Raw genomic sequence first — 23,011 nt, 5'->3', positions numbered from 1 at the left:
TTCTTTTCACCTTATTCTACATGCTATCCAGTTCTGGATCATATGTGTTTTATATTAGGTATTTGGTTATTATCTGTGTACTGTAAAATTATGTTAAGGGTTTGTTCATTTTATTTTATATATACATTTCTTTTTAATAGCTATATATTCTATTCCTTCGGCACCCTTAAATTGATACTGATGGTGGAGTCCACACACATACAAAATGGTGCAATTAAGACCCAGAGACTGTGGCAATACTGAGGCAAGATGCAATATATAGAAAGTGCAATAATTATTTATTACTTTGTATGAACCATGAACTTAGTCGTACTGTCTGTAAGTGATCTCTGTTGGTTGTGTGTGTGAGTATGTGAAATGGTGTATGGTTTTAAAATCTGTTGTGTAGGATGTACAGTATTGATTGTCCAAGACAATTTTCCCTCCGGGGACATTAAAGTTTATTTTGATTTTTTTTTTAATAATGAGCAGAGCTGGTGTCTACGAGGGGAAAAAGGAAGGAAAGATAGAAGGAGGAAGGGAACAGATGGGGTCAAAAAGGTAGGAAGAAGTAAGGACGAAGGAAGGGGAAGGAAGGAGGGAAGGAAGGAAGGGAAAAAGGAAAGAAAGAAAGATGGAGGGAGGGAACAGATTCGTTCAAGGAAGGAAGGAAGAAGGGAAAGAAGGGAGGAAAGAAGGAATGGAAAAGGGAAGGAAAGAAAGATGGAGGGATAGGGAACAGATCAGGTCAAGTGGATCAAAAGAGGAAGGAAGAAGAAGGACAAAGGGAAGGAAGGAAGGAAGGGAAAAAAGGATTGTGGAAAGAAGGAAGGGAGAAAGGAAAGAAAGAAGAAAGGATGGAGGAAGGGAACAGATTGACCCAGAAGGACAACAGAAGGGTTCAAAAACTGATTCAATAAAAACTCAACAAAACAAACTTATTTAGGGCTGTTTTTGCAGTTTAAAACTGTAAAATAATGCAATAATAATAATATGTATATTTTTAGAGCACTTTGCAAGGAATCGGTAAAATGGATGAATTTAAAAGCAAAGAGAAGACAGAGAAGAGTTAAGTGTCGTCTCTAAACCATCACAAAACTCTCAGTGATGTGTTCATTAAATAAAAACCAGGTTGTTTGTGTGTGTGTGTGTGTGTGTGTGTGTGTGTGTGTGTGTGTGTGTTTTGTTCTGAGGAGACTGAAGGATCTGAAAGTTCAGCAGAGTTTGGAAAGTTCCAGTTGGACCTGAATGTTCGAGTCACTCAGGGTTAATCTGTTTAATCTGACAGATCACAGTGATGATCGCTGGAGACGCTCGCTGCACACACACACACACACACACACTGACGCTCAGAAATAAACTTTGATTAAATGTTGTTGTTTTCATATAATTTAATATAAAACTTTTATTCTTCATTCTACACCGGCTCTTATGATCAGATTTAGTCAAAAGTCAGTGGAAGATTTCAACATTAAACTTTGTTCTACTGTATCATCAGTCCTATATTTATTTAATTATACAACATGATATAAAATATATAAACTAAAAACATCTCAACTTGCAAACATGTATATTTCTCTGGATTATTAGGTTTTTGTCTCTAACCTTCATCAGTTGTATTATCAGTCTGATACTTTATATTTTACATTACAACACAGCTCTGTAAGAAAAGCTTCATGTTTTACAGTTAAAAGGAGGACGAGGAGGAAGAAGAGGAGTAAGAGGAGGAAGAAGAGGAGGAAGAGGAGGAAGAAGAGGAGGAGTAGTTGTAGGAGGAGCTTCTCCTCCAGTCTGAGAGTCGACCTGCTCAGAAAGCAGCTTAAGGATTTCCAGACGGATGAATCTCGGTTGGAGGCCGTGGTTCTCTGGCCCGAGTCTCTGCTCCGTCACCACCGTCGCTCAGATTAACCAGAGATCGAGTGGTTATTGATTATTGGAACACGCCTCCTGCTGCAGAGACTCAGCAGCAGCAGCAGCAGCTAAAACTGAAGCTGAAGCTGAGCCTCCGTTTCTGTCTCACTGTTAAAACCAGAGGCTCCTGGTTCAGTAACATGGATTCAATGAATAAATCGGATCAATAACATGAACATGATGTGATTCTGGGTGAGAACAGGAAGTGCCACGCCCAAAAATGGAGAGAAATAACGTTACACTCACTTCTGACGCATATGGTCCTTTTGTTTTGTTCCTGGTGACGTCGTTAAAGGGATAGTTCACCCAAAATTGAAATTGCACTCATTATCTACTCACCCTGTGGACTAAGGGCTGGGAGAAGTTTCAGAGTCCTCCGTGGCTTCTCTGAGTTACAGGGGGTCTCGGCGTAGCAGTGCATGTCCATATAACGGTTGCAAATGGATACCAACTGTCTTCGTAATTCGTAATGTCTTCTGTCATTTAATTTTTTTCGGGACAATTTCGCATTTCAGTGCTTCAATACAAGAGGGACATTACATACGAGCAGCATGGAGGTATTTGGATGTTTTTTGGTGTGTTTTTTTGTGACGAAGACAGTTGGTATCCATTTGCATCCGTTATATGGACATGCACTGCTACGCCGAGACCCCCTGTAACTCAGAGAAGCCACGGAGGACTCTGAAACTTCTCCCAGCCCTTAGTCCACATGAGGGGGAGTAGATAATGAGTGAAATTTCAATTTTGGGTGAACTATCCCTTTAATGGAGATGAAAATGGAAACCCATCAATACTTTTCTCTTTTATCTCTATTATTATTTTCTCTCTTTCTTCTGGTTTTGGAAAAAAACAAGTTTCAATTTACCCAGAATTCATTGCGCCACAGCTAGGTGAACTGAGACGTCCACATGAAGTCTGTTTGTTACAGTATAGAGACAAACGACGGTGAGGTGATATAATATTATCATGATACTTAGGTTGATACAATATGATGTTATTGGGATTTTGAATATCTTGAAATATCTTATTTTGACTGTTACAATAAAATATTATGACACGTTGTGATTTGTGACGCTTATAACAAGTTATTTATCCTATTGATCTCATTTAAATGAACTGAACTGACCTCAGTCACAGTTTCATTCTGAATCAGTGAGATGATGCGTTGTCGCCGCGGTGACGTGGCTCCTCATTAAGAGCTTTTAACACACACACGGCTCGGCCTCTCTCTCCACGCGCTCTGTTTTGATGATGTTAACGAGTCGTCATGCATGATTACATATACACACGACGAAGAGGAGGAGGGGTTGATGAGGAGTGAAGAAAGGCTTTAAAGGAAAACACTTGTCTGGTCTGAGCCAATCAGACGCAGCTCTAACGAGACGAATCAGGTTTAATCTCATTCCTCTCTCCGTCTGCGTCGACTCGTTTGATGATTCTGGGTTTTTAGTCTTGATTGATTCACCTCGAACACGATGACGATGCTGCGCTCGTTAGAGAGCTGATTACACCGAGATGGACACGCACACACACTGTCACACACACACACACACAGTTACACACCGTCACACACGCCCAGAAGAGGAGGAGGAGGAATAATAATAATGAGATGATGAGGAAGAAAAGGGAGAAGAGAAAGAGGAGAAGGAGGAAGAAGAAGAAAAGGAGGATGAAGAGGAGGAAGGCAAAGAAAAACAGTAAAAAGAGGATGAGGAAGAAGAAGAGGAAAAGTAGAAGAAAGAAAAAGAAAAATAAGAAGAGGAGGAAGAAGAAGAAAAGGAGGATGAAGAGGAGAAAGAAGGAGGAGGAGGGAAAAGAAAAATAGAAGAAGAGGAAAAGGAGAAGGGAGAAAAAGAAAAAGGAGAAGAGGAGGAAGAAGGAGGAGGAGGAGGAAGAAAAAGAAAAAGGAGAAGAGGAGGAAGAAAAAAATAATAAGAGGATGAAGAAGAAGAAATAGAGGATGAATAGGAGGAAGAAGATGGAAGAGAAGGAAGAAGAGGAAGAGTAGATAACAGAGGATCAGAGTCTGATGAGTGACAACATCACATCATTGAAATTGATTATGATGATTGATGATTGATCAGCCAAAGTCTTCAACTCAGGTCGAGTCCTGGAGAAACTTTTCTTGCTTTACGTCCCACATGTTTGTACAGTCGTTTTCACCTTTTATTTTACCTGTACAGCACTTTGGCTTCGTCGTAAATTTACGAGAATAAAGTCGTACATTTCCTACGAGAAAAAAGTCATAATATTACAAGAATAAAGTTGTAAATTTACGATCAGCTGCTGTTTTTATATTATTTCATTTTATTGACATTTATTAGTTCTCTCTCTTTGATCTGATCAATACAGTTGGGTGAAATATGTTGAGTCCAGACTTTTACTTTGAAAGGATTTTAAAGGCTGAACTGTTGTGCGAGTGAAAAACAAAAATCACAGCGACAAAGAAAAACATTGAAGAAAATTTTTGATTTAATTTTTATAGAAACAGATTTTTTACACATTTGTGTTTGTAGTGAAGGTGAAATATGAATCTATGAACATGAATCTCTGTGTTTTCAACAAACTGATGACGAGGAAACAGATGTTGTTGTGTTTTAATGATTCTCAGTGTTTGTAACTGAGAATCCGTCTTATTGGGGGGGGGGCAGTAGCCTGGGGGCAGGTGTAACTCAATGTGTGTGTACTGTATGTGTGTTAATCAGTGTGTGTGTGTGTGTGTGTGTGTGTGTACATCATATAAACAGAAACGTCCAGGTGTGTGTGGTGGAACATGAACTCACCACAGAGTCTGAGTCCTGTTTACACCTGAGGAGGGGGGGAGGAGGGGGAGGGGGCTCTGAGTCTGGACCTCCTGCGCAGCCTGCTGACCGTCTTCCTCCTCGGTTTGTTGTCTGGCTCCTCCTGTACCTCCTCTCCTCCTCCCGTCTCCTCCTCCTCCTCCTCCTCCTCCTCCTGGTGTCCTCCTCCCTCTGGAGCAGCGGCGGCTGGTTTCTCCTCCGCCAGCAGACAGCAGCTTTCTGTCTGTCCTGACCCCCCCTCCTCCTCCTCTCTGGGATGCGTCTCTGGGCCGCCGTCCCCTCCGTCCTCCACTTCACCTCCTCCTCCTCCTCCTTCGTCTTCGTCTTCATCTTCGTCCTCGAAAAGTTCTGGAGTGTAGAAGATGGTCTGGTCCTCCTCCTCCTCCTCCTCCTCCTCTTTCTTCTCCGTCTCTGTGTCTTTGACTGGTTTCTCTTCACTTTCACACGTCGCTACAGGAGACGCCTCAGCTTTAATGTCCCTGGACGTGTCCGTGTCCTCGTGTTGAGGACAGGACGTCTTCGTCTCCGTCTCCGTCTTCGGCTCCAGCTTCGGCGCCGGCTGCTCCCCGGGCTCCTTCTCTCTGAAGACCGGCTTCCTGAAGCTGCTGCTGACTGGGCTGGAGGTGAAGATGTGGTAGAACGGCAGAGACGTCCTCGCCTGCTGCTGAGGCTCTGCAGGAAGGAAACACACAAAGTCACGGTTCACACACTCAGCAAAATCAAAAGTGTTACATTTCCAGTGTTACACGTTACTATGTGAGAGTAAATTCCTCAAAAGAGTTGGTGTTAATCTGGGGAGTTAAAGCAGAAGTAAGCAGAATGTTTGTGTTAATATAAGTCTTAAATAGTTGTATCTTCCGACAGCAATCACTTCTATAGAGTGTTTGGTCTGAAACACGGGTCTGTCAGTCACTCTGCTCTGCTGTAAGCCGAGGAGAAAACTTTCCTTGTATCCTACAACCTTTATCCAATGAGGAGGGAGAACGGCATAAAGGGGCGGTCCTCTCTGTGTGTGCATTATTCAGGGCATTATTATCATTGTCCAGGATGTTTCCAGTCTGATTAGAAATTATGACAAATTTATTCATCATAGAGCAACACAAACATGTTGTTTCTGTTTTTAAACACTGGAAACACCCATCAACAAGAATACAATCTCAGCACTGAGGAAGTCAAAGTGAGTTCTGGTAGCTGATGATTTACCAGGAAAACTCCAGCTTTTCCAGGACATTTGACTTTTTTTCTCATTTTCCATGTGTTTTCTATGACTGGAAAGTTGGTCAACCCTTTTCCAGGTTTTCCAGGACGCGTGGGAACTTGTTTGACAAGCCAAAACAAGATTTTCTGCCATTTAAAAAAGGGTTAAAGGGATAGTTCACCCAAAATTGAAATTTCACTCATTATCTACTCACCCTCATGTCGACTAAGGGCTGGGAGAAGTTTCAGAGTTATCCGTGGCTTCTCTGAGTTACAGGGGGTCTCAGTGTAGCAGTGCATGTCCATATAACGGATGCAAATGGATACCAACTGTGTTCGTAACAAAAAGACACACCAAAAAACATCCAAATACCTCCATGCTGCTCGTATGTAATGTCTGTCTTGTATTGAAGCCCCGAAATGCGAAATTGTTCTGAAAAAAATTAAATTAGTCTATAGTTCAAGTTTGTTTGTAGCGGAAGCTCCTCTTCATGGTTCGGACGAACGAATTTCGCATTTCGGGGCTTCAATACAAGACGGACATTCCATACGAGCAGCATGGATTTGGATGTTTTTTGGTGTGTCTTTTTGTTACGAAGACAGTTGGTATCCATTTGCAACCGTTATATGGACATGCACTGCTACGCCGAGACCCCCTGTAACTCAGAGAAGGCACGGAGGACTCTGAAACTTCTCCCAGCCCTTAGTCCACATGAGGGTGAGTAGATGAGTGAAATTTCAATTTTGGGTGAACTATCCCTTTAAAAAAACCCCCACCTCAAACTTGAACCTTTTACTGACTGAATGAGTTTAAAGTGTTCAGAAGAAGCTTCACAGGTTCACACATCATCATCATCACCATCACCATGACAACCAGGGCCTTAGTTTTTTTTTTTTTTTTTTTAAATAAGAAGAAATATCTAAATGTGGGCTTCCGCTCAATAAAACCCAAACAAAGGTCAAGAGGATTTAATTAAAAGCAACAGTCCAACATCTGCTCATCAGCTCGCTCCAACGCCACTCAGGCATGCAAAAGACCTTACAGTAATGAGGCAAGCCACTCAACTGATCCCAGCCCCCCCCTGCCCCCCCCCCCCGCACACACACAGGGGGAGGAAGGGGGCAGTGGGGGGGTCGGCTGGCTGCTACCACACTTATCCACCACACCGAATTCAACTGAGCAAACAGCTCAACCTTGTCGTGACCCCCGCAGACAATGGGCGCTCACCAAGACGATGTGCAAACACGTCATCTCAGCCCCAGCGCCGGCCGCCCGTCGCCGCGGTGATGTCATCGTACCGCTGCAAACAAAAACAACACGCACCTACGGACGACCGCCGCCGCCGCCACCGCCGCCACCGCCGCCACCGCCGCCTTGTTTTTAAAAATGTCATAATTCATCATTAAAGGAAAGAAAGAAAAAAGAAAAGGGGGGAGGAGGAGGAGGAGGAGGAGGGTTGTGGACTGTGTAGCAGAGTGGAAGCTAATGGACAAAACGTTTTATCGTCTTTATCATAAAATGTTTCAAAAACAGACGGGGACATAATAAAGTTGTTTTTCTTCAAGCTTTTGTTTTTATGATTTGTTGAAAACAACAACAACAACAACAACATGATGATGATGGTGTAAAACTTGAAAACTTCATATCTGTCAGAGCAGGAGGAGCTCAAGGCTTCCGCTCCTTCGCAATAAAAGCCCCCATTGATAGATGAGGCCAATTTAAAGAACCAATAATATTAAAAAAATATTTCTTTTTATTTCAGGCCATGAAAAACACTTGAGACATTTTAACCTTGAGGCTCTAAAACTGTTTTCTTTTCTTTTTTTTAAAACCACTTCACCTTTTGCTTTTCCATTCAGTTCGGGTTTCATCTGTGTTGGAGTGAACGGCTGCAGCGTGGAGGAGCCGGAGGCCGCGCGGGGCTCAGGTGGTTTGACCAGAGGCGTCTGAGGCTCTGAGGCCTGGACCGGACCCAGAGTCTCCACGGCGACCGGTGGTGGGTGACCGCTCAGAGAGGAGGAGCAGCAGGAGGAGGAAGGAGTCTGGTTCTCTGCAGCCAACGCCTCCAACTTCTTCTGCACCTGAGAGAACGCCACCAGTGACTGCATGGCGTTGTTGAAGGTGTCGTGGTGCTGCACGAGCTGGCGGACCCACTTAGACAAACCTGAGGTCACACACACACACACACACACACAGATCAGACACACACCCACACACTCACTGGAGCAGCTGTCTCAGTGGAGAACTACTGCCATCTAGTGGCTGCTCTGGGTACCTGTGATGTATTTGTTGGGGTTGTTCCGGTAGCGGTCGTCCACCAGGATCAGAGCCCCCCAGTCGTTCTTGTGGCGGATGCACCTGCACAGGTGGAAGGTTAAAGGTCAGAGTGTGAAGGCAAGGCATCTTTATTTATATAGCGCATTTCATACCAAGGCAACTCAATGTGCTTTACATAAAGACAAAACATTTTAAAAGAACAGCATAAAAACAAAAAACACAGAGTTAAAAACAGGAGCAAAGAAGAATAAAAAAATAGAATAAAAGAAAATAGATAAAGTTTAAAGTTCTTAAAAAGTGCTCAGCTATGAGCACATGACTTTTAACCTGGATTTAAAAGTGCTCACAGTCGGGGCTGATTTCAGTTCTGCTGGTAGTTTGTTCCAGTTGTGTGCAGCATAACAGCTAAATGCTGCTTCACCATGTCTGGTTTGAACTCTGAGCTCCACTATCTGACTATCTGAGTCAGTAGATCTCAGAGCTCTACTGGGTTTATACTCTACTAACATGTCATTCATGTATTCTGGACCTAAACCATTCAGTGACTTGTAAACCAGTAGCAGAACTTTGAAATCTATTCTGTAGCCGACTGTGAGCCAGCGTAAGGTCTTAAGAACTGGGCTGATGTGATCTGATCTCTTTGTTCTGGTTAAAACTCTAAAATCTGAAGTGAAGTGAGAGAACAGAGTGAAAGCTGCAGAGACGACGCCTCACCTCCCCAGCGCCTGGTTCAGGGCCCGGTAGGCCTGGATCTCGTACCAGCGGTGGCCCGGCAGCAGCCCTCTGGACCGACAGTGCTGGTCGTTGTACTTCATCTTCAGCTCCACCTGGAAACACAGAGCAGAGGTCAGAGGTTAAACACTGACCAGCGACATTAACTAAATTAAATTAGAAATATTCTTTCAGATATTTTACATCTAAGAACTCGCACTATGGATATATGACTGATGAATGCTGATATTATCGGATTAGTTTTGAATTATTCTGTCAAAGATATCAAGGCTAAATTTCTAAAACACAAAAGGTATTTAATTTACACTCATATACAGTTGAATCAAATTGAATTAAAATAAAATATTTGATGATGAACAGGAATGTTAAACTGTTCTCAAGTGGCTGGACTTACTGAATTATTATTGTTTATTTATTAATTACTAATTTCTATTCTTTTCGTTACTAATGAGCTGCTGTGCAAATATATTTTCCCCGGAGGATAAATAAAGTATTCATCCATCTTCATTTGAGAATACACATCCATCCATCTGTTTCTGTTTCTATTCAACTCTTTGGTTCAGGACTGAAATGGTTAAAACAAAGAGAGGAATGGTTAAAATTTCCTCTTCAGTTATTTCTACCCTTTTCTGTACGATTCCCAAAAAGTAAAACACACAAATATGAGGTGATTATAAAGGTTTGGATCAATAGAAAGAAAATAAAATCTGGGTTTTTCAGTCCACACAGACGTCATCATGTCGGCGAGCATTTCAGAAAAGTGTCCTGTGAGCTCCGTTTACAGGTTTGAGTGAATTCATGCTAAATAAAAAACGTTTTCGACTCCATGTGCATTTGTCTCCAACAACGAAGCCGGTGAGAAATCAATCAATAATAAGGTTATTTATCATCTACCATGTTACCATGTGTATATCTGTGTAGTCTAATCTGTCATCAACAAGAGATTACGGGTTACGGGGCGCGTTATGTTTGTGTGGCGGTGTCGCTATGGAGACAAGAGCTGGGACACCGGGTCGGAGGCTCTGATCTTACAAGGTTGGTTTTCAGCCAAGAGACGCTAGGTGGAAGGCAGAGAGCCTCCATTCTCCCTGGAACTACGTAGTTACAAGGCATTGGTTTAACCAGAACTAGGACTCTGGAGCTGGAGACAAGGGACACATGGAGCTGAGTTAACTCTTTAATCCTCATGTGCTTCAAATATGAAAGAGGGAAGAGTTTCTGAAAGGACGCAAAGATTAAAGATTAAAAATGTACCACAACAAGTCAAAGTGGACTCATTATCCACGTCTTACAGTGACAACGAGGAGTTTTGGAAAGCAAAGTGTTTTCACACTACATTTCCCATGAGCCTCCGCGCACACGGTGAAATTCTTGGACCGGTGCCAGACGGACAAAAGCGAAAACATTTGTCAAGAATGTTTTCATTGATCAAGAATGAAAGCCGGAGGTTGGAAGACGATCAGATACCGTCGTAGTTCTGACCATAAACGATGCCAACTAGTGATCCGGCGGCGTTATTCCCATGACCTGCTGGGCAGCGTCCGGGAAACCGAAACCAGGAAATGATATATTTATCGAAAATGGACCCATTAACAAGTTGGTAACGTAGATTCATCCACATTAATATGAGACTCTTTTATAAGCAAAAGCAAACTCCTCTGGGTCTCTTTAAAGAAAGAAGGATGGAGAAAAGTCTCAGAGAAATGATAAGAACTAAAGGTGAAAGAGCCAATCAGTGATGAGGAAAGGAAGTGAAAGAAAATATGGATGTTTTCTCCACTGGTGCTTCATCAGAGTGTTTGTCTGATGCCGACGACCGACTGATCTGAATCACATGTCCAGAAACAGTTTCTGCTGCTGCTGCTGCTGCTCTGCCATCTCTGCGTGGCATCAATGTGCACGAGAGGCGGTGTGTTTTCGTGCATGGGAAACTAATTGGATTAATATGGGATGTGAAGGGGGCACACGGAGCGGGTGAGGCGATGTAGGGCAAAAACCAGACCCCAAACAAATACGACTGAGGGCCCTAAGTGCTAAGGTATTACCTAGATGTGTTCTGAAAGGTGAACAAAGGGGCTAAAGAGAGGGGGCCCGACGGAGGAGGTGGTGGGGGCTAAACCAGACCAGACCAGACCAGACCAGGTGGTCTCTGCGACATGAGCCATCCCTGCACAAAAATGCCAGGAAAGCATCCATCCATTTGCATCTGTCATTGCTGATTTTTTAGCGCTAACCTTTCAGGATTGACAAGTGAAAAGTTCAGCTGGCGTCTGACGGGCTGCCATGCAGAGCAGGCTGCAGGACGCCGCTCTAACTGCTTCTGACAGGTACCGTGTGTTCGCCCTGAGCCACCGAACACGGAGGGGGGGCCATGGCAGGTACAGCCTGTTCCCTTTACGTGCAGCACGCAAAGCCACCGCCGCTTGTCGTCGCCCGGGCCTCCGCGCGCGTAAACAAACAAGCAGAGTCACAGGAAAACCTAAATGTCGCCCCCATCAAAAAAAACTTGGACTATGACTAATCACACCTATAAAACCCCCCCCCCAACGACTGACCCGGGAACGGTGCTACAGCGGCGTAACGTGAGCGTGGGCTTGTCAGGAGGCTTAAACTCACGGCTCACGCGGCCGTGTCACAGCGGCTCCGGGGAAACGTGGCTGGATCGGTGGCGAGATGTTTGCCAAAGCATGAGACACCGCAGCAGTTAAAGAATCCACTTCTAGACCCACAGCAGGAGCAGAAAGGCCAGTAGCCCCGAGTCAGCCGTGTCATCCGAATGCAATCACAGTCCATTTCAGCGTTTGAGCCATCACGTCCCCGGCCTGCGCCATGTCACCGTCCCAATCTAACATGACAGGTTGCATATGTGAAAAAGCCAATTCTGGCTGCTAGCGAATCTCCCAAATGTGCAAGAAACCAGCAGCTAGAAGGGATTAGTTAAAATGTCAAGAGATCAGTCGCCTGCTTTGGCCTCGGCCTCCACTGCTACCTGTTCAACCCTAAAAACATAGATTTGACCAGTAGGCATGATTCGCAGCTGAGCGAATCTGTTTGAGCTACATTTTACGCAGGCCGTGTGTGTGTGTGTGTGTGTGTGTGTGCATCAGTGTCAGTGTGCACGCCCCTGGCAGTCCAGGACATCTTGTGTCTGTCACTGAGATTGCTGAGCGCCTCATCTGCCACATGGGGCTGAGGTGACAGCTGAGTGGCTCGTCTTCAAGACACTGTGTGTGTCTGTGTGTGTGTACACACCATACATACACACTTACAAGGGCATCACACTCCTTTCCAACGTGGATTAGTTCAGATGGAGGCTACATTCACAACCGTGTTTGTGTGTCTGTGGTTTCATATAATTTACATATTCATTAGTGTTCAGTCAGAGGGTGAGCAGGGTTCTGATATTTCCTGATGACCTTTATGTTTTGATTGACGTAATGATGAGAATAGTCATTATAAATTGTCCATTGTGTGAGTAATGGACAGAACTCCAGTGTGAATTATGCAAATTAGTAACTTCCAATTGTTTTTACTCTTTGCTGCCAGTCTGTGCGGCTGTTTCCAGTTGTTTAATAAATATCGAAGGACTTGTACTAACCCAACACAGAGAAGAGTCAAGCTGTTAGTCAACATGAATGTGAGGGCGGTGGAGTACCACCTTGAAATTCACACGACAAGTTCCAGATCAGGCCGGTCCAAACTGCCTGACCACAAAGGGCCGTGTGGCTGCAGGTTTTTGTTCCAACCAATCAAAAGCACACACACAGTTCGACCAGTCAGCTGTCTGAAGACTGAGGTCAGTTCTGGTGTGCTGCTGCTTGGACCTACCTGATCTACATGGTGGTGAACAGGGAACTGGTTCAAACTGAGCTGCAGACCCTGATCTCCATCTCTGAGGAGACGGTTGATCATGTTGGACCTGATGGAGGTTTAGATCCAGACCTTCTTCAGCCTGATTCATGCTTCTGCGTCAAGTTGACGGCGTACGTTCGAGGAGCCCTCTGTGGCGCCGTGAACCCCTGACGTGCTCCTCCCAAAAATTCTACCTACGTGTCGAGGCGATGAAGACTGTAAGGGCTGTGATTGGTCCGGTGGTGAATTGCACAGCAATGCGTTTGCTCGATGCAGAACTTTGGAAGGTGCACAATGGCGTCAAGGCACCAGCACGGTTACTAGGGCTGTCACTTTTTAGAAAAATTAGGTTCGAACAAATATCAAATGACCCGTAATTCGTTCGGATACATTCGAAACGTCTGTAGCAACATCAGAAAAAGTCGCATAGACAAAAAAACTGACAGCGAGTGAGTGTCACGACTTTCGGTATCTGGCCCTTGAAATTAAAAGCCCTGTAGCCTTTCATATACAGTTCAGTCATATTGATTTTGACTTAATTTTGACAGACACAGCTTCAAATGTTTTTTTTTTTCCTGTGACCAATTGACCAATGTAATTTTGGTTGGCTAATGGAGTTTGTGGCTGAAATGGAAAGGAGTTGCGATACGTCGTCGTGTAAATTAGCGGGTTGACCTGGTTGTAATGTTCCCACTGCAAGCTGATCGGAGCCGAGCCGATTAAATTGTCGATTGCAGAGTCGTTTTATGTGGGTCAGTGACACTTTCCCACTGCAGAAGCTCATTGTTTGGGGGTTTAAACAGGTTTTTTTGGCCAGTGGGAAAGGGGTCATGTCACACTGCCAACTTCTTGTTCCACTACATCTCAAAGGTTTTCTACTGAAGCCACTGAAAATCTAATTGTCCCAAACAAACAAACCTTTGCATGACACTGTAAATAAAGGGTGGAACAAAGAAGGACGACGCCTGAGATGTTTTTTCTGATGGAGACATGCAGTGATCAGCTGCTGTAACATTCCTCCAGTGGCTGATGATATGTACAGTCAGTGTCTCGAGTGCCTGCAGCATCCATCATCCCGTCGTCTTGACGATCTCCATGAACTCTTCAGCATTCCTCCAAAATCCCCTTCACATGCCGACGGAGCTGGGAATCAAAGTGCTCTCCTGGTCGTGTGTCATAAAGGGCAGCAGCATGAGGCAGGCTGAGCCCTTCATTAAACTCCCAGAGATGCCTTATCAGTTGTAAGTGTCTTTTTATTGCCAGTTAAAGCCACTTATCGTAGGACTCGCTCACGCAGGGCACGACCGCTCACTGTAAAACATGCCATTGGAAAAAACCTCGACGTAAATGTAATACCCACCTTTTGCAGGGCTTTCACCGCGGAGGACTTTTCAAGTTCAAACTTTGATCTCGGCCACAATAACACAACAGGCCAGTAAAATGTGCCGTGCCATGTGCTTAGGCTGTGGCGTTTAAGAGTTATGCGTGTCTGGGAATGCGGGCCGTGCAGGTATCCAGAGTGCAGCGGTAGTTTAAATCAAGAGGAGCTGGGTTTACACCTCCGATCCTCACAGTGGGGCGCTGCCATGGGAGTGTGGCACACAGTCACTGAGGTGGCGTGTCCACGTCCATGTGTGCTGTGTTAGGAGAACGGGCTGAACACATCGGCGCCGGTGCATGGGAGAGAAAACGCTGCAACACGACACATATACACACACACACGAGGGACCAGTTAGGTAACCATTAGCAACAGACATGTGGTGTAAATATGTTAAAGTGTTAACGCGAAGCTTTAATGTAGGTGAAAATGTGTTAAAAGAGAAATAAAAGCTGTGTTAAAACTAGAAGCTGTACATCGACTGGTGTTAGAAACTCTAAGGCAGGGTCACCTGTTTCTATCTAGTTTATATAGCTTTACATTAATATCAACTTTATAATCATTTTATATATAATGTCAACCAATCTGTAATGCCTAAAATGTATGCAAATAGACTAAAAAGCACTTTCTCTTAACTCCTAAACTCAAACTGCCTGTTTTTATTCCTTTACAATGTGCAATGTGTGAATTCAATTAATCGTATATATTAAATGTATATATTGACTTTTATTGATTGTTCTTATTCTTTATTGATCAGTGGAAGCACTCTATACTTGTACAATGACAATAAAAGCTTTCTATTTTATTCAACAGGAAAAAAGTAGATGTGATATATTAGTGTGTGACAAATATATTCATTGTAAGCAAAAATTACCAAATAAATGTGCAATTTATGTCCAAAAAACGTGTTTGGTGAGGTCACAGTGACCTTGAACAAAAGTTAAACCTCCATATTCTCATTACTTCATCCAAACTAGAACCAAATAAGAAAATGAAGCTCCCTCAAAGCGTGGCTAAGATATCACTTTTATAAGAATGAAAACAAAAATGCAATGTTGACTGCAATAACGGCGGCTTTAGAAAATAAGGACGGCAACAAGACCGTTCCATAATGATACAAAGGCAAGATGCACGAGTGGAGATTCACTGTGATGTACAGGAACTCTAGGAAAACAGATCTGTGTAAGAACTTTTGTTCAGAAGCTGCACATCATGAAAAAGTATAATCAAACCTAAAGGAGGGAATTCTGACACATGAGCCAGTGTCTGAGTGTGTGCTTGTGTGTGTGTGTGTGTGTGTGTGTGTGTGTGTGTGTGTGTGTGTGTGTGTGTGTGTGTGTGTGTGTGTGTACGTGTCCTTGAAGAGTCCGATGTCTCAGCGACAGAGTGCTGCAGCAGCATCTGTGCTGCTCTGACCTGCTACGAGCTCTGACAGTCATTAGTATCAGTGTCCCCACTCTCTCTGTGGTGTAATGGGGTTAGCTCAGAGAACTTCACAGGCCCTCGGGGCTTCTCTGGGGTCGAGAGATGCCTCAGACACTGAAAGACGAGATAAGGAGGAGGAAGAGGACACAACTGGACAGGAGGAACAGGAGGAAACGAGAAAAGCTGAGGATGACGGGGAAATTAAGGAAACAGAGACTTGAATCTCAGACGTTACAGGTGTCAAACCAACCACAGTCACTGTGGGACTGAAACACTGAATGAATCAGCTTCACTGCAACAACCACAGAAGCTACGAACTAACGCTAACGTCAGCTCAGCTCGTCCTTCTTTTAACTGAAGATCCAGATGTTTAAGATGTTTTAACCTCTGGATGAATTATACACAGACGTTTCCTCCTCTACACAACCAACACACAAGCTGACACTAAAATCCTGTCTTTCTCCGACACTGCTAATGTTAACGTTTCTCCCATAGCTAAAGATTCAGACAAATGTTGAAGAAAATTCTGAAATGACGACTGAAATGGTAAAACTGCATCAAAGTGATCAACTGTTATTATTATTTTTTTCATTTTCACAGTATAAGGAGATTCTTTTTCAAAGGAGGTTAATACTATGACCTGGACAAATGAGAATATGCACCGGCCTATAAGGAGATTCATTTGCATTGGCTTTGCTTTTTACTATTCTGGGTTATTTTGATTTTAAAAAATGTTATGTTTTTATGCTGTTTCATGCTGTTCTTTTTCCGTTTCTAGTTCTTACTGTTAAATGTTTTGTCGTTATGTAAAGCACACTGAGTTGCCCCTTGAAATGCGCTACTGTATATAAATAAAAATGCCTTGCCTATTACTGAACATCAGACAGAAATGTGCTTCTTTCTTTCTTTCTTTAGAAGAATCAGTCAATGTGGTGCAGATGAAAGTGAATCAGGGTACCCAGGGTTAATGTTGATGTTGTTTTTCCTCCAGTGGGGCAGATTTTGCTTTGGGCACATTAAAGTGAACGTGTCATGGAGGCATCACCACCTCCGCCATCACCCACCTGATCCTACAGCAGAGACGGCTGTTGACGCGATGTGGCAGGAGACGTCTCAGACAAACACACGTGTACGTCTTCATGCTCCGTCAGCTCCAGCTCGGCCTTAACGAGCTCTGGCCTCCACATTCCTCCGTCCTGCTCATCTGCAGCTTTAACAAGCCTCGTGCAGCAGGGTTACACCGCAGCATCACTTTCATGATGCTGTTTATTGGCTTTTAATAAAAGAGTGAGGCTCCTTTGTCTCTCATGGTCCATCCATACATGGTAGGAACTTTTCTCTGCAGTCAGCTTTAAAGGTACATTGTGTAGGAATTCCTCCCATTTAGCGTTGTGGTTGTATATCACAAGCAACTCAATCATATTTTTCATGCTGCATTCACGTGAAATTGGGCAGCCGGCAGACGGACAACAGCCGCTGCACGTAACGGCATAAACAAGCCTCTATGTAAACAAGTGGTCCGTCAGCACGAGGCAAAACAATACACGTGACAATATGTTGTCATGGCGATGTGGTATTGTTTACCTGACCCACGTTTTACCGGCTTTCTCTGGACTTCTGTGACTAAAATGACATCTGGTTTGTTAGCGACGGCCGTCTGCCCGACTGCAGGTGAATGCAGCATCAGTGTAACGCTCCATTCCTCCTCACTGCGTTACCGCGGTGACTTTTCACAGACGCCACCTCGACCTGAGCCGACAGCTCCGGTGTCTCCGCTGAGTTTCCGTGGTTTCCTACCGTCACGCTGCCACTGAACGTAAAAACATGGCGACACCACATGGCAGCCAGCACCGAGCTTACCCGCTCCATGGAGATATGAATGATATGAACGGCTAATTCAGAGCTGAAAGGAACACTTCAGTTTGTTGATGGGGGGGATTACTGGTTAAAGAAAAACAGACTTTTGAACCAAATAATCGATTTTCCTGAATAGATAACAGGAGAAGTTACACAATGTCCCTTTAAGACCTCGTGCCGACCTGCATCTACACAGCAGCGCTCGCTCACACAAACTGGAAAAAAAAAAAAAAAAATAAACCTGGTAAAAACCAGAAGCAGCGATGCCCTGAAAGCTGACAGAGGTGAAGCTGACAGCTTTGGCTACACTGACACTGACAGAACAGGTTAGTGAAAGCTTCGTCGTGCTCTGACAGGAGGATGTGGAGGAGTAAAGGGGAGGAGAGGTGAGAGGCGGAGGGGGGAAGACTCAAACTTAAAGGTCAACTTTATCTGCTAAGGACGGAGCAGACGCAGCAACATCGCTTTGGGATTTTTTTTCACGGATCACCAAAAAGGGATGCTCTTATTTGGTTTGTGTGTTTGTGTGTGTGTGTGTGTGTGTGTGTGTGTGTGTGTGTGTGTGCGTGTCCATATCTGTGAGTTACATTATTTGTAGTGTACCGTATCCAAAATGTTAGAACTTGGTCAAAATCGATGAAGCACTGGAAGGAGACACTATGAGGTCCTACAGTCATGAAATGATGACTCTGGGGAAGCTGTTTATCTGCTCACAGGGACATGATGTCATTTCTTTACCTACGTTTGTATGTTTTATTACAGATTACAGATGTTTTATGACCAACAGAAACAGAGGTGGAGATAACCTGAAACTAGTTCCACTAGTGGATACACCAAATATTATTTGTCCTTGAGGTCTCTTTCCTTTACGACTGCACAATATTTACTTATTTTTTAATAAATTCTGTTTCTGATTTCAACATTTATGAGATAAACATGTCTTACATGTCCAGAGTATTGCAAATGGTATAAATAGGGCTTGAATATGTGGTGATGGGGCAGGGCAGCATGTGATCGATGTGTATACAGTTAGGAAATCCCTACAGTGGATGCAGTTCCCTGAACACCTCATGTGGCCTATTGGGCGTCACTACAATTCAATGTAAAGTGCGGTTTAACTATTTAAACACCTCACATTCAAGCCACGAGTAGTAGTTTAGTTTAATTTAACAGTGTTCAAACTATTAGGAGTAGTACTATTAGTAGTTACTTGAACGCCTCATGCAGGCTATTGGTGGTAGATACAATTTAATGACCATTAAATACAGAGAATCAGTAATGGCTGCAATTTATCTATGCTCCCTAAACACCTCACAAGCAGAAAGTCAGTTGTCACTTCTATTGTTACTTGTTACTTCTATTAAACACCTCACATTCAGGTTATTGGATGGCAGCTAGGTGGCAATGTACGGAGAAGCATCGCCAAGTCTATAAATCTACAAAAGTAATTATCGACTTTTTCTGACAAATCAAAGCGTTCCCTTGCAGCTCAGAAACGAACGCACCGCGGCCTCGAAGTCGACTGTTTGTTCCACTTACCTGAAGGTCTTTGATGTTTGGGAAGGGAATCCCGATGGTGACCACGGCCCTGGCGTTGTCATCGGTGAAGTCCAGTCCTTCACTCACTTTACCTCTGCATACAGCTATGAGCAGCGCTCCGTCTGCAACAAGAGAATCACAACACAGTAAAAGACAAGTAAACTCAGAAGCAGAACTCATGTTTCATCTGGGAGCACTGGTCCAACAACATCAGTGATGTTGTTTTCTTAGTCTTACCTCTTCCCTCACTGTATTTGATGGCATCGTAGTAAGTCTGAAGCAGTTCGTCAAAATCGCCCTTTCCACCTCCGCGGGGCTCGGTGATCACAGTCTTCTCCTGTTCCAGCTTCTCCCAGAGACCAGTGTTGACCCATCGATCCCTCAGCTTGTCCAGCATCTGATCACAAGAGGTGTCATGTTGTTAATACTTGGGGTTCCCTGCTTTTGAAACTTGTTGTTGAAGAGGTAGACTGATGGATGACTTTGTCCTGATATCGTCCACATTTTCAAGTAAAAGGTCTCAGCAGCTGCTGGACGGATTGCCAGGACGTTTGGAGCAAATAGGAACAGTTTTGTTCATCCAGTACCAAAGTTCACAGTTTCATCCAGAAACATATCTCTGGTAAATGTTGCAACTTTGAGTTTGACATTTCTGAATTTGAGTGAAAGGCAGGTCTAATTTCATGATGACTGGACACCACCAACTCATGTGACAAACATGGTGCTGGTTCTGTTGTGGTTTCAACTAGGGATGTCTGATAATATTGCATTAAAATGTAATATCTGTCCACATTGTTATGGTTTTTTCTGTCGATAATGAAGACCCAACATAATGCCTGGATTATGTGTGTAAACAAACAATGTTAATTTGTGTAATGCATGCAATGGGACATCATAATAAAAGAAAAAGAAAAAAAAAAAGCCTGCATATGGGTAGCAGTTGTTATCTGAATCGGAAATTAAAGCAGAACTATGCAACTCGGCCGGAAATAGCTCGCTCCTTCGTTGGTTTCTCTTTTTTTCCCTCTCCGGGGCTCCCCCACAGTTCTAGGAGGCACATGTCACTGTCGTAAAAAAAAAACTCGCCGCCACCACCTCCTCCACCCCCTCCCTACACGTGCTTGTGTTTACTGCTGAAGGTAGAGAGCGGTGTTTGCTAAGCCCTGCTAACACGGGCGGCTGTGGCTCAGGAGGTAGAGCGGGTCGTCCACTAACCGGAAGGTCGGTGGTTCGATTCCAGGCTCCTCCTGGCAACATGTCGAAGTGTCCTTGGGCAAGACACTGAACCCACACTTGCCCCCCGATGTGTCCATCGGGGCATGAATGTGTGTGAATGGTTAGATTCCTGCGCTACAGCGCTGTATGAATGTGTGAAAGGGTGAATGTGACCTACAGTGTAAAGCGCTTTGAGTGGTCCAAGAGACTAGAAAAGCGCTATATAAGTGCAAGTCCATTTACCATTTACCATTTAGCTAATGCTAACACGGAGCTAACGCTAACACGGCGCTAACGCTAATACGGAGCTAACGCTAATACGGCCACACACAGACAAAGACACAAAGACACAGACATACACACACATGAATAAATGTTCCAAAACGCGAAGGTGTGTGTGTGTCATGATGTATTACATTATCTTATAAAAGATCCATGGTGTGTGTGTGTGTCCGTGTTAGCATTAGCTCCGTGTTAGCCACAAGCCGAACTTCTAAACATTTCATGTTTCCATGGTTTCCTCCGACTTTCCGAACTCAAACCAATCACGATTCATGACATGCATGACGTCATCTGCGTTCTTATCTCGTACTGCCGTAAGGCGGTTTCTCGCGATAGTTCTATCCATTGATGAGATTTGGGACACCGAGACGGAGGACTGATCTTGCAAGTGCGGTTTTCAGCCAGTGGGAGGGGGGGGGGGGGGGGGGGGCGCATTGGCCTAGACCCCATTCACCTCATAATAGGTCACTCAACCATCACAGTGACTCTGAGCCACAATAATTACAGCCGAAATCCTGCATAGTTCTGCTTTAAGTGTTGGACAGTTTTAGCATAGCGGATATCTGCAAAAATTCCAAGCTCGAACATCCCTACTGGCTCACTGGCATTTAATGATGATTTCATTTCCTGATGATGAAAAAAAAAAAAAAAAACTGCTCTCACATTTAACCAAATGCATCAAACCATCAAACCTCATTGGGCGACATTTCATCGTTCAATGGGACATCGACCCTTAAACATACGGCCAACGCAGCCAAAGAGCTTTTTCAGGGTGAAGAGGTGCATCTGATCTCAACCCAATTGAGCTGCATGCCAAACGCTGAAGACGGAAGTGAAGGAAGGAAGAAAGAGGCCACAACACGCAAGAAACTAAAGAGTGCCTGCAGGGAAGGACCTGGGAGAGCGTCGGCAGGGAAGATACAAAGCATTTGCTATGGGTCAAAGAATTCAAGCAGAGCTGCTCCTGAGCGTCTCAATCTTGGCTGGTATGTGCTACCTACCACTGCTCAAATTAAAGCTGGGACTCGGTGCCATACTGTAGCATCCATCGCTTTAGATCAAAATTAAATGTGCTGACGTGCAGAACCTGAAAGATCTACAACCATTCAACGGTGAAAATACCAACGGCCCTAATACTGTAGGTCATGTAGTATGTAACTGTAAGGCGTGGCACTGTACCATGTAACAGACACTTTACAAGTCTGAAACAAAAAGCTTGCAGGAAGCATTTAGAGGCGACCATGTTTGCTCCTGTGTCCTCAAACAGCACAGATTTCCTTTCTTTACTTGCACTTAGAAAGCTGATGTGCTTAAACCCCCACTGTAATAAAAATCACTGTTGCTGTGCTATTGTTAGTACAAAAAGTCAGCGGCTCTCAGGGGAGGCACATTGATCTAAAAGCCCTCATTCTAACATAGCCCCACTCATGTCTGTGCTGTGCAGATTATATCCTTGAATAAGCATGGCCTCGAAATCAAAGAGCAGCTTCACTGGCTTGGAAATGTGTTAGAAGGGTCAAGTAGAAGTTCTTCTTGTAGTCAACAGAAAACTTCTCAACAGGGTAATAGTGTCAAGCTGTAAAGCCCAGGCCAGATACAGATGTGGTCGTCAAATGAAGCAAAGTTGGGGCTCTTAGGTGTTATCTTGTGAACCGAGTGTTTACCTGCACGAACAGCGAGGGGCTCGAGTGTTCCTTCAAACACCACTCAACAGAAATGTATTCTGTGGCTTGTGTGCAGCGCAGGAGAAACCGCAGAAGGAAACGAGACAGTTAGTGAGCGTTGACAGTTTCTTGCATGCCAGTGTGATGGCATCATGGTGGGGAAATGAAGCATGGGAATGATTTTAATCAGGTTGGTGCCTCCTAAAGCAAGTGAGGCCAGGAACGTTTGCATCAATAAAACATTGCACATTCACTAAATATGCAGCGTTACATCGACAAGGACCCCCTTGAATTCAGCAAACTGTTTGTCCTGCAATTGCTTTTCAGTGCAATCTTGAGCAGGAGATGAATAATTCATGTTATGTACTTAAGGCAGATCTACCACTAAACAAAACAGCCATTATCTGCCAGGCTGCACTTGGAAAGGAGCTGAGTCCACCAGGAGAAGAGCACGGAGGAAAAAGGCTCTCACTGATAAAAACCATGGCAACACAGCCAGTACAGACAGAACCAAGGCTGAGTCCTGCTACAAAACGTTTCTCTGAAGAAGCTTAATTGACAGTACTAAAGGTATCTAATGCTGATAAACATTGGCAGAAAACTAACCCTAACCCTAAAATAAGAGAAAATACCTTTGAAAGCCGAGGTAAATCGAGTTAAGACTGAATAAGTACGAGTCTGGGTTCATTAACGACCACAGGGTGGAATATTATCCTGATGCCAGAGATGCAACTGTCATAATGTATATAATGTTGGATGACTAACGGCTCATTCAAAAGACCATAGTCATCCTCAGGGCGCAGCAGTCTGCCAACATACGATGTAAACATGATATCCGCTCTGGATATCAGTATATCTACGCTCTGCCTGGGCTGCACAGACTGGAACTAGAGAATGAGCA

At 44.1% G+C, this 23,011-nt stretch overlaps 1 protein-coding gene across 2 annotated transcripts in view; it reads right to left on the bottom strand.

The window, feature by feature from the left end:
- Nucleotides 1-4,577: 4,577 nt before the first annotated feature.
- Nucleotides 4,578-23,011, bottom strand: part of brip1 (BRCA1 interacting helicase 1) — a 55,423-nt gene continuing 36,989 nt past the window's right edge. For both annotated transcript variants that reach the window (XM_083984978.1, XM_083984979.1), the window contains 6 exons: nucleotides 19,187-19,346; nucleotides 18,950-19,071; nucleotides 8,881-8,993; nucleotides 8,165-8,247; nucleotides 7,730-8,053; nucleotides 4,578-5,363 (listed from right to left, as the gene is read on the bottom strand). In XM_083984978.1, coding sequence (XP_083841104.1) covers nucleotides 4,693-5,363; nucleotides 7,730-8,053; nucleotides 8,165-8,247; nucleotides 8,881-8,993; nucleotides 18,950-19,071; nucleotides 19,187-19,346 — 1,473 coding nt within the window. In that variant the 3' untranslated portion in view covers nucleotides 4,578-4,692. The remainder of the gene's footprint in view (nucleotides 5,364-7,729; nucleotides 8,054-8,164; nucleotides 8,248-8,880; nucleotides 8,994-18,949; nucleotides 19,072-19,186; nucleotides 19,347-23,011) is intronic.

Source organism: Trachurus trachurus (assembly GCF_905171665.1).
Source record: "Trachurus trachurus genome assembly, chromosome: 13".
NCBI classification, from domain to species: domain Eukaryota; kingdom Metazoa; phylum Chordata; class Actinopteri; order Carangiformes; family Carangidae; genus Trachurus; species Trachurus trachurus.
This window is presented reverse-complemented; position numbering and strand designations above follow the sequence as displayed.